This window comes from Festucalex cinctus, chromosome 21, assembly GCF_051991245.1.
Source record: "Festucalex cinctus isolate MCC-2025b chromosome 21, RoL_Fcin_1.0, whole genome shotgun sequence".
Taxonomy (NCBI): domain Eukaryota; kingdom Metazoa; phylum Chordata; class Actinopteri; order Syngnathiformes; family Syngnathidae; genus Festucalex; species Festucalex cinctus.
The window spans coordinates 13,746,124-13,757,561 of record NC_135431.1 but is presented as its reverse complement, the minus strand read 5'-3'; the positions used below and the strand labels follow the sequence as shown (position 1 = coordinate 13,757,561).

Genomic DNA, 11,438 nt, shown 5'->3' with positions numbered 1-11,438 from the left:
TACCCTAAAACAGTATTATTGCATTAACACCTGCAGTTCAACAATGAACAGACGAGGAATGGAACAATCAAATCAAATATGATCCAAAAAAGTTAGCTCATGTATAGAATGATTAGATAAAGTGTGGGTGTACTTGATGACTATATATTGACTGAATGAGCTTTCAATTGTAAACAAAATGTCTCCCAAATTATTGAGACTGAAATTACTTGTTTTCCTTAACTGAAAAAAACCAAATAACACAGTTAAACCTGATAAACAACAACACCAAAAAAAACAAAATACAAAAAATCCAAGTCCATTATTTTGTGTTCTGTGCTACATTTGAAACAGTTGATCCATACATGGATGCAAACAGTGTAAATGAAAAGATGAAAATAAGAAATTGTCATTTAGACCAACTTGGGTTGATGACGCTCGCACTGTTAGCGTCTTAGCAAACTAATAAAAACAATGTGTTCAAAAGGTCATGTAATTGTAAACTGGTAATATTTCTAAATGTCGTGAATTAACAATTTGAAAAATACAGTTTAAAGTTGCAATGTGTTAAAACAAATCAAAATCCAACAGTTTTCCGAACTGCAACAAATCGTGCCGTATTTGTACAGAGAGAGACTAGTTGTGACGCTGACAACATAATTAGCATACGTTAGCATTTTATTTGGTCTTTATAATCCATATATATTTATTTATTTATTTATTTATTTTAAACAATTTTGTATTAGCATTGACAAAGCACCAAGACCCCCCCCCCCCCCCCCCCCCCACACACACACACACACACACACACACACATTAACACAATGCTTTTGAAACTAGTTAGCATCTTAGCTAGCTTCACATAAAGTGTAAAAAGCTAGCTTGGGTTTGTTCCAACAACAATAACATAATTGCTATACATTGGCATCATATTTTTGCTCTATTTCCGCTCTATTTCGTAAAAGTAAAGATGATATGAAACAAATTTGTATTTACACTAACACATGTACAAACACTGTACTATACTTACATTGTCTACCTTTCCATTTATTCTTTGATTTAGTGAAATGTGCATCACATGACCACACAGAGCCATTTTTTTTTTTTAAACATTGAACAAGTTCCCACATGAGATTGTCCAGGGAGATAAAGCTGTCTGAGATGATGGTATATTGATGCTGTTGTCATGGCGACATTGATTGGTTCCGTCTTTTGGGTCAGAACTCGTCCTCTGAGCTATCCGCCAACAGCATGGCCTGATCCTGTCGACCGGTGCATGTCTCGCTTGGTTGCTAACATGATTCATAACAATTTGTCATTACCTCTGACCAAAAGATTAATAGCAGGATAATGCTTGTTTTTTCTTCATTTTTGGCACATGATCTTTGGCAGAGGTAAAAACATTTGCGTACTAACCTCCGCGGGTCGGACCTTCCTGCGCTGGCGCTTGAAGCTGTTCCGCCTCCTCCGCTGAATCCTCCTCACACTATAGAGGACGCCCACCAGCAGAAGGGCCCCCACCATGCCGATGGCCACCGGGGCCAACATGCCCGACACGTAGCCCGCCTGCACCGTGGGGTAGACACAATAGGTCGCAAGACAGAAAGATGGCGATAGATGAGGCCCGTCGGTTTAATTTAATCTCACCTTTTCTCGGATCATCGCCACCCAGCTGCGCACTGGAAGGAAGAATCAACTTTAAATGGAAAGTCAACCCAAAAACTTCACGATAATTATTGTATGTGTCCTCTCTAGTCTCAACACAGCCTCAAAATCACCCGTTTTTATCCATCTCGGGGGCGGCCATTTTGACACTTGCTGTCGACTGAAAATGACATCACGGTTTTTACTTAAAAATGTTTACATTTGAAGTTTTTCTTGACACTAACTAACTAAAATGTCATCCCCTCCAAAGTGCTGTTTCATACTCAGGCCCTGGTTGCGTTGCACCCAGACAGGAGGCGGAGGGACGAGGCTGTACGGCGGCTGAGTCCAGGACGTCTCCGTCGTGTCCTCGTCGCTCTCCTCATCCTCCAGCGATTCCTCGGAATTCTCATCCTCGTCCCCGTCGTCTGAAAAGCAAGCAAGCAAGCTAAGTCACTTTTCAACTAGCTCAAAAGTTCTGCTTTACCCTCGGAGTCCATCTCTTCTAAGCCCGACTGGGGTTGGGGCACAGGTGGATAGGTTGCCATGGTAACCAGGGTGGACGCTTGCACATTGTCGGCGAGTTCTGACGTCATAAAAGTCACAAAACAGAAAGGACGGAACTTAAACACAAATTCCGCCATTTTGTTTCAAAGCAGCCATTTTGGAGTCTCTTTTGAATTTGTCCCCAACTGACCTGATTGGCTGCCGCCATCAGCCGTCGTCAGGGGCGCTGTGCGCGGAGGCTTGTCCGTCTCCGTGGCGACCGGTTGCTCCGAGTCCGCCTCCGACAGCGGCGTGACTGCGGTTGCCATGACGGCAGCCGGAAGCTGAGCCGCGGATTCTTCCAGAGGCTCAAAAATTAGAGGGAGGGACTCGGATGACATGGTGCCCTCCATGGCGTCGTCTTGGGATGGCGGCGCCGCCGTGTCTGCTGTCGGAAACAATTAATCGTCAAAATATTTACTAATAATACAGTTAATGGTTTAATGTATCGTTTTTGACATTATTGAATAAGATTTTTTGTTTGTTTTTACTTTCTTAGAGGGGAATGATATCTCCATTTTGTAGCATTTCTTCAACTAATACAGTAAAATGCTGTAATATTAATCATTCGTTTGTAGAAGATAAAAAAATATATGCCTATATGATTTACGGATGTAACGATAAGGGCTATATCGTGATATTGTGATATAAAAACACAATATCGTCGTCGTTATGTTCACAATATTTAAAGGGACCACATCTGTTTAAAAAAAAGTCAGGTTGATTTCCATTTGTGCAGTTCTAGCACCATCTAATGGCTAGTTTATTAGTGCAATTTAATTTTCATTGGGGATGTTTTGGCCTTCTATGTTTAAAATCTATGCTAATTGTCAGATGAAGGGGAACCTAATTTGCTTTTGAAGCGATCAATGTGTGCTTGCTTTCGCAAGTAAGTGCCTCAATATTGTTATTAGAGATTGTAGGGGGTTTATATGTATTGCTGTTACGTACAAAAGCACAATATTGTGTTTTTTTTAGCATGAGCTCTTTTTTTTTTTTTTTTTTACAATATTGTGATCTTTTTTAAATATCGCCAACCCCCCATAATATCGTGATAATTATCGTATCGTGACCTTCATATCGTGATATCGTATCGTGATATTTGGATATCGTTACATCCCTAATATGAGTATTGTTACATGTCGCTCACCGTGTGTACAAATATCTATAGTTTCTAAAACCGCAATTATCACTCGAACCGTTAGCATGTCAATGGCGTTTTTCATTGTTTGTTAGCATTAAGCTAAGTAGATTTTCCAGGTTTTTACTCATTATTCGGACTTGAATCTTTAACATATAGTTTTTGTTTTGTTTTTTAAACCTCAACACTATACAACTTACTTTTCGTAAGATTACAACTTTTATGTAGTTGTGTAATTATTAATTTGGCCATAATGTGCTTTTGCAGAACTGAGTGATGGCACTGTATAAACAATGCTAACTCAAAAGAACAAGTGAGGAGCACAAAAAAAAAAAGGCAAGTGACACGTCGAGCGATGTCCTTTGATGGCGTCTGCCTTCCCATCGCTCCGCTTTGAACCCCGGCGGGGACCCGCGGCGCTCTAATTAACTTCTATTCCTGTCTGGGAAACAGCTCACACTGATACGCAGGCAGGGAGTGTTAAACAACCTTGTCTTTCCGCAGGTAACGGTATAACAACGCTCTTCTGGGATTTTAAGTAGAGGAGTTTCTTCAGTACTTCTACTTGAGATACTTTCTCCAAATCTGTTTACTAGTTATGGAGGTACGCCCAAAATGCAACTCTATCAAAGCATTGTGATCTTGACAAGCATTTTTCAGCCTCTAGAATATTTTCTTTCCGCCAGTTTATTTGCGGTGACAGTAGAACATGGTGACCTCAACTCACAAAACGGTCCTCATTGAAGTCATTCACTGGATACCGAAGACGGACTTACCTCCGCTGGGTCTGGGGGCCTCCGTCCACAGGCCGTCCACGCCGTCCTCTTTGGGCAAGGTGTCCTCACCCATGTCCGGTAAGAAGGGTTCTGGCGGTGTGGGCATGACGGGACCTTCGTGTTCCCACCCTGACGATGACGTGGAGGTCCGAGCGGGGAGCGAGCCCGGGGTGGAGATGGGAGTAGAGGATGAGGAAGACCACCTGGCGTCTTCTTGCAGCGTCGCACTAATGTCATCCTTAGTGTCTCTCGGTGTCCTTTCCAGGACAGTTTTGTGCATCTTCTCTCGGTCAAACGTCCTCCAGAACTTGTTTAATGAGCCTGCAGAATCCTTTTGGATGGCCTGGACCAAATTTCCAAACACGCACAGGCAAACTCCGGCCAGGAGGAGGCGATGGAGCACGTCAGATGGAAACATCTTCTGTCTGCTCTTCGTGTCTGCACATGAAGAAGTACAACAGTCATGATACATTTGGATTCCTAAGTCTGTTCAAACTGCTATTTCATAAAAATGAAAGTACAATTTTTAGCATACGTATGTTTTTTTTTTATACTTTTTCAATTAGGCCGATAAATGTTTCTTAAATACAGTTAAAAAAAAAAAAAAAAAAGTCGCATATTTTGTGTATTTAGCATAATAATTACAAATCAATTACTTCAATTCTTCGAAAAAACATTGGAATAATCAGTACATTCAATAATTTAAAAATATTTTATGCTTTTTCTTTGGCTGATTTTTGGCATCTGTTTTGTTTCATTTTTACAAAAATAACGTTAGTTATACTAAAACAGGCTGAAAAAAAAATACACCTCGAAGAGAGTAGTACAATTGTGCGAAAAAACATTTGAAAAAAACTTTTGCAAATCTCTTAACCCTCTAAAACAATTAATGCTTGCTTTTTATGTTTTTTTATTGTTTTTTTATACGTATTGAAAAAAAATGTTTTATGATGACAGGAAGGTACCAGACAGCGATGGTAAATATTTCTTAATTTCATCACCTGCACCTTCCTGAGTACACTCAGTTACGCCTGCCAGATTGTTATTTGATATATTAATGTGACACATATGAGTTGAAACTTTAGAATTGTGTCATGTTGAGTATTGAGGCCATCGCATTTTGTGTTTTTTATCTAACACCATCTTTTAATGCAAACAGAAGGAAATGAAGTCACCTAAAAATAGCACTTATTCTCTCCTTTTGCAAGCGACAAATGAACGTAAAATGTCCTCAAAATATAACCAAACACGTGCAATAGGCTTTTTTTTCTTTTCTTTTTAATCGCGACAAACCCCAGATAGGCGCTATGTCATGGTTACCAAATCAGAGCTGAGTCACTGTTGCTAAGCGCAAATGCTCAAATATGTCAACAACATAAACAACACAAAATAAAAAGAACCTTTCCCCGACTGACGGCTCCGCGTCAGCAGAGTAAACAACTTCACACTGCGCTATAACCTGCACTCCAGTCGTATTACGTTAAATATAAATCCATGCGCATTTGGGATATCATGGAGCGCAAAAAAATATGATACAAAAAACCCGAATGTATTTACCTTGCAGAGCGCATGGATCGCAGAGGAAGCAAAGGATAAGACGGGAATGTGGGGTTCGTGTGCTGATGGATTGCGAGAGATAGAGGAGGTTCGGTGTTGTTTTTCTTCCAGCTTCTCCTCAAGTGCGCCCACCAGTGAGTGATGCCGTAAATTAGCCACAAATGATGGATACCGCTTTTTGGGGGGGTGTAAATGATATTGAATGTTAATTCACATTGCGAAGTGATCGTTATATATATGATTGACGGTGTGGTATAATTATATATTTTTTCACCCATGCATTTATTTCTGAACATGCGCTCAGGTTGCCCTCCAGTCCACTAGGTGGAGATACTAGGTGAGTAAGGTGGTTCGCTAACCGCCGATATAAGATAAAGTTTTGTTTCACGCCCCCAAACTTACGTATGAAATCTAATAAACATTCATGTGCGTTAAGCAGGATGTCATTAATCTGAAAATTGATTAAAATTTCGGTCTGATGGCTATTTTTTTCGTGTGCATTTTTCAACAGGCGCCTACTCGTGACGTCATGGCCCGCAGCAAGCGAATGTCTTAAATATGCAAATACATATTTAAGTCCCTTATTTAATTTGAGTTACATATCAGTAATGTTTCAGTGTAGGTACTTTATATTAAATATATTACGTCTTTAAACAAACAGTCATTTTACCTTTTGGGGTAAATTAGTCTACAAATGTTAATTAGTTGGTAATTCCTTAATTCACGAAAGTTGTCACAATTTGTTAAAATGCATACAAATTAAACATTCGTACAAATATTAAAAATAATAGTTTTATCATAATTTTGTCGTATTTTGAACAGGCGCGTTTGCGTGACGTCATCGAGTATGTCAAGCCCCAAACCAGAAGGGGGAGTAGGGAGAAGAAAAAAAATCGATCCTAAAAATCATGCGAAAAGAGAGCACCGACTCCATTTGAAGCTACTATATTCAAATTGAATAATTTAAAATGCCATTATTTGACGGTCTTGGCAGTGGAGCAGAAAAGACCGCCATCGTCATCGATCTGGGAGCGGCGTACACAAAGTGAGTGTTAATCGTTAGCATCTGGCTAGCTGACATCGTTAACGTGACAGGAGTAAATATTGCGATTTATGTCCGCTACATTGAACACAACAATCTTTGTTTTTATTACTATGTAAAGCAGTCACGTTAATAAATAAAGCTAACAAGTCAATGTTAACTTGCCAGTGACGCTAAACAGATGAAGATGCTGTCAATAGGAATATCAAAATCTCAGTTTCTTCCAATTTAATTTGTGCAATTGAGTATTTCATTTGTAGTGTGTCACTGCACTGTTATGCCAAGGAAAAGTCTTTAATACGTTGGTGCAAAGTAAATAAAGACCTGGTGGGGGGAAAAAAAGACAGCAGACGTCTCAAATCGGATTAATCTAACTTTAACTGCTCCCTGACTTCATTAAGATCATTTGTCATTTAAATATCTATAAAGATTTTTATTTAAGCACTCAGCTATCTACCTGCTGTCTAATCCAAAACGTTAACTTCAAAGTTAACACCACTGTTTTACTGAAGCTATTTTAGTCACTATCGGTGACTTAAATCAAGCATGATAACCTCGCTTAAGGCAAATCACATGAAGTAGATGAGAACTTAAGACCTCTTTGTCCCACAACTTACTTAGCTTTTTTTTGTTATGCCAGTGACCTCGTTTCTCATAATTTTTTTTATTTAATTCCAGATGCGGCTTTGCAGGGGAAACGGGGCCCAGGTTCATCATTCCGAGCGAGATCCGCAAGCCGGGACAACAGCAGGTCAGAAGTTTCCACACTCGCATACGTGTTATGTCAGAGTAATCTGATATTGTTTATAGTAATACAGATTCCTTGTCTCATGTCATTGACTGGTATGCTGTTTCCCTTACAGGTAACCAAAGTGGTGCAGTACAACATCAACACAGAAGAGCTCTACGTCATCCTAAAAGAGTTTATCCACACACTGTACTTCAGGTAATGCCCTGTGTGCTTCTGTTATTGAGGAAAAAAAAACAAGATGAGCATGGGATTTTTTTATTTTTTTATTTTTTGTAAATGTTTCCAACCACCAGACATCTGCTGGTGAACCCTCGCGACAGAAGGGTGGTCATTATCGAGTCCATCCTCTGCCCATCGCACTTCAGGGAGACGCTCACCAAGGTTTTCTTCAAACAGTTTGAGGTACAACTTGATGGAAAAACTAGTTGCGGCAACACACCTTGTAAAAACTGTCAGTTTCTCTTTCTCTTTGGCCAGGTGCCCTCCGTGCTGTTTGCACCCAGTCACCTCATGGCCATCATGACGTTGGGTATCAACTCCGCTCTCGTGATGGACTGTGGCCACACTGAGACGCTGGTGCTCCCGGTATCCTTTTTATTTCAGCCAGGAACAGAGCTTATTGTAATATAGAGAATTGTCATGTTTGGAACTTAATGCAAACGTCTTAACTCCACCATCAGGTTTACGAGTGCACTCTGATCCTGCCCGCTTGGGAGGCTTTGCCTTTGGGTGGAAAAGCCATCCACAAGTGAGGAACTTTTATGGGCTGAAACATACACATTTATAAAATAGTTGACTTAATGGCATACGTGTGTGTTTATTTTAGAGAATTAGACGGACTTCTTGTGGAGCAGTGCACAGTGGACACCGACACCACCACTGGGCAAAGTGTACCCGCCATCATTGGTATTTAAGACTGTTTGTTTAACTTTTAATACCCATTGCACACCAAAATCCAGTATTTATCCCCGAAACAGAACCAACTGAAAGGGAAAAATTACGTGCTTTTCTTTTATACAAAGCAATAACATGGATCAAAAATGAAGACTAATAATACTACATTTACTGAGTCATTTACAGTAGTTGTGAAAGTCTTCTTCATTTATGTCTGCATGGCTGTATTATAGTGCCTACCCTTGAAGTCACTGTAATTCATACTGATCATTTATTCATCCAGTACTGTCATTAATAATCCTATTCCGCCTTAGGCACCATTCCGGAAGAGACTGTGGAAGACATTAAAGGTGGATCATAGCAAACGTCTCCAATTTCCCTCTTCACAAATGTTCTTTTCTAATACAACAGTATTTTTTTGCACAGTGAGGACATGTTTTGTCAGCGACCTGCAGAGAGGCCTCAAGCTCCAGGCGGCCAAGTTCAACATGGACGGTTCCGCTGAGGTGAGGAAGATGTGAGAACATATCAACAACACGGCTAATTAAGTTTGCCTTCAGCACGTTTTCGTCTTCTGTTTGTTTTTTGTAGCGTCCGGCTCCACCTCCAGATGTCGACTACCCTCTGGATGGTGAGAAAATCCTGCATATCAAAGGATCGATCAGGTGAAAACAATAGACGTATCGACATGCTAACTTTGTTAGCCTCGGGAACCCAGCAACCATTCATATTCCTGCCTGTCTTTGAACTATGTACAATATAACACTTTAGAATGAGTTGTGCAGATGTAAACATATCAACATTTTTAATTTTTCCAATCTTGGGAATGTCACTTTAATCACTTTCAAGCGATGTGAATTGTAGTTTAATAGATAATGCCAATATTTACAATATGTTGTGCAGATGCAGCTGTATTGACATGCTAACGTTGATGGCTATCTGTCTGTTTTAAAACGACTGTATATACATTGTCAATGTTTACATTGTGTTGTGGGGATGTATGCTAATTTCGTCAGCCTCAGTAACCTCACTCCACACTCTTTCCATTAGTTTATGTCTTAGTTATACACTTAATGTCAATATTGCAAGAGTAATGGAGGGATGTAGCAATATAGAAATGTTTACTTTGCCACCTTGGTAACCTCATTCCATCCACTTTCCATCAGTCTGCATTGTAGCTATATATACACACACATAATTGCAATATTTAAACTGAGGTGCAGAGAAGAAACTGTGTCGACATGCTAGCTTTTTCCAACCTTGGAACCTCACTCCATCCACTTTCCATCAGTCTGTCTTCATTTTTAAATACAACTTTCCACCAGTCTGCGTTGTAGGTATATATACACACACAATGGCAATATTTACACTGAGTTGCTGAGATGAAACTGTATCGACTCGATGTGCTAACTTTTCCCAACCTTGGAATCTCACTCCATCCACTTTCCATCAGTTGGTCTTTAGATATATAAAATGGCAATATTTACACAGACTTGCAAAGATGAAACTGTGTCACCACCATGCTAACTTTTTCCAACCTTGGAACCTCACTCCATCCACTTTCCATCAGTTGGTCTTTAGATATATAAAATGGCAATATTTACACAGACTTGCAAAGATGAAACTGCCAACATGCTAACTTTTTCCAACCTTGGAACCTCACTCCATCCACTTTCCAACAGTCTGTCTTTTGCGATATATATGTATGATATAAATACTTACAGAGTTGCTGAGATGAAACTGCCGACATGCAAACGTTTTCCAACCTTGGAACCATACTCCATCCACTTTCCATAAATCTGTCTTTAGCTATGCAATGGCAATATTTACACAATGTTAAAAAGCTGAAGCTGTGTCGACATGCAAATTTTCACTCCTATCCACTTTCTATGCAGGGACTCTCTGATGGAGATTATGTTTGAGCAGGACAACGAGGAAAAGAGCGTGGCCTCACTCATACTTGACGCCCTGGTTAAGGTACACACAACAAAAACACTTTTCTTGATTTGCACAGTTGCAGCTAATTAATTAGCCCCCGCAGAGCTTCGACAACCTTTTCCGTGTCGCGTCTTCCAAGTGTAAAAATGAGGAAACGGTTGGATTCATAATGTGGTTTCCATGGTGACACGTGGCCACGGCCTTCCCGTAGCACTTCCTGTCACGGCAGGGGGAGTTGAAGGAGGCTAGACTAATTAATTGTGCTGCGGTGTAGCCGAATTAAAAATCAAAATAAAATTGGAGTTATGTGCTACATCATGAAGGCATGGATTATGTTAGATGGGGCATCAGGGGGCCCAATTCATCAAAATGTAAACAATGTAAATGTCCATTTCCTCACGTGTTATTTTAGTGCCCTATTGACACTCGCAAAGTGCTGTCAGAGAACCTGGTGGTGATCGGCGGCACGGCCATGCTGCCGGGCTTCCTGCACCGGCTGTTGGCCGAGATCCGCATGCTGGCGGAGAAGCCCAAATACCGTGACGTGCTGGCTAGCAAGAACTTCCGCATGCACTCGCCGCCCGCCAAGCCCAACTGCACCGCCTGGCTCGGAGGTAGCAAACACTCCGTTCTGACTTTAAAAAAAAAAAAAGACCATCTGAAGTTTAATCTAATTTCCGCTTAGGCGCCATCTTCGGTGCACTCCAGGACATCCTGGGCAGCAGGTCGGTGTCCCGGGATTACTACAACCAGACCGGACGCATACCAGACTGGTGCTGCCTGAGCACGCCGCCACCCGAGTCGCTGTACGAGGCCGGAAAGACGCCGCCGCCGCTCATGAAGCGAGCCTTCTCCACAGAGAAGTAGAACACAGACGCCGCCAAAACATTGTAGAACAGCAGCACTGATATCTTGTAACATTTCCATGTTGGTCATGTGTACGTGCGGCCGCACTAAAATGACACAAACACTAGGCTTTAGCTTTTTTAAGAGAGGTGAACATTTTTGTTTATTTATTATTGGTCCTCGGATAAATGCCTCTTACATATTCACAAATTTGAGTACTTATTCTTAAGTTAAAATTGAAAATGTTAATAGAAAATCGTGTTAGCGCCAACAAATATAACCCCAATAAATCAGTGGTTTCAACCTTATGGGGTAAATTGTTTT

The 11,438-nt window shown here is 40.7% G+C and overlaps 2 protein-coding genes across 3 annotated transcripts; one reads left to right on the top strand and one right to left on the bottom strand.

Moving 5' to 3' along the window:
• Window positions 1-777: 777 nt before the first annotated feature.
• armh4 (armadillo like helical domain containing 4) lies at window positions 778-5,935 on the bottom strand. 2 transcript variants are annotated; one of them, XM_077510670.1, is made up of 8 exons: window positions 5,644-5,935; window positions 4,087-4,524; window positions 2,321-2,554; window positions 2,111-2,209; window positions 1,908-2,051; window positions 1,627-1,658; window positions 1,396-1,545; window positions 778-1,271 (listed from the first exon to the last, which is right to left on the bottom strand). In XM_077510670.1, the coding sequence occupies exons 2-8, from the start codon at window positions 4,502-4,504 to the stop codon at window positions 1,197-1,199; spliced, it is 1,152 nt and encodes a 383-aa protein (XP_077366796.1). In that variant the 5' UTR covers window positions 4,505-4,524; window positions 5,644-5,935; the 3' UTR covers window positions 778-1,196. The 2 variants fall into 2 exon arrangements, with proteins under 2 accessions (XP_077366796.1, XP_077366795.1); XM_077510669.1 differs by having other exon boundaries at window positions 2,321-2,557; window positions 5,644-5,930.
• Window positions 5,936-6,336: 401 nt separating this feature from the next.
• On the top strand, window positions 6,337-11,422 carry actr10 (actin related protein 10). Its single transcript, XM_077510668.1, has 13 exons — window positions 6,337-6,688; window positions 7,364-7,436; window positions 7,549-7,631; window positions 7,730-7,838; window positions 7,914-8,021; window positions 8,117-8,184; window positions 8,263-8,342; window positions 8,645-8,680; window positions 8,757-8,836; window positions 8,922-8,995; window positions 10,226-10,307; window positions 10,681-10,882; window positions 10,954-11,422. Exons 1-13 carry the CDS (start codon window positions 6,612-6,614, stop codon window positions 11,133-11,135), a joined length of 1,254 nt encoding a protein of 417 aa, XP_077366794.1. The 5' UTR covers window positions 6,337-6,611; the 3' UTR covers window positions 11,136-11,422.
• The last annotated feature ends 16 nt before the right edge of the window (window positions 11,423-11,438 follow it).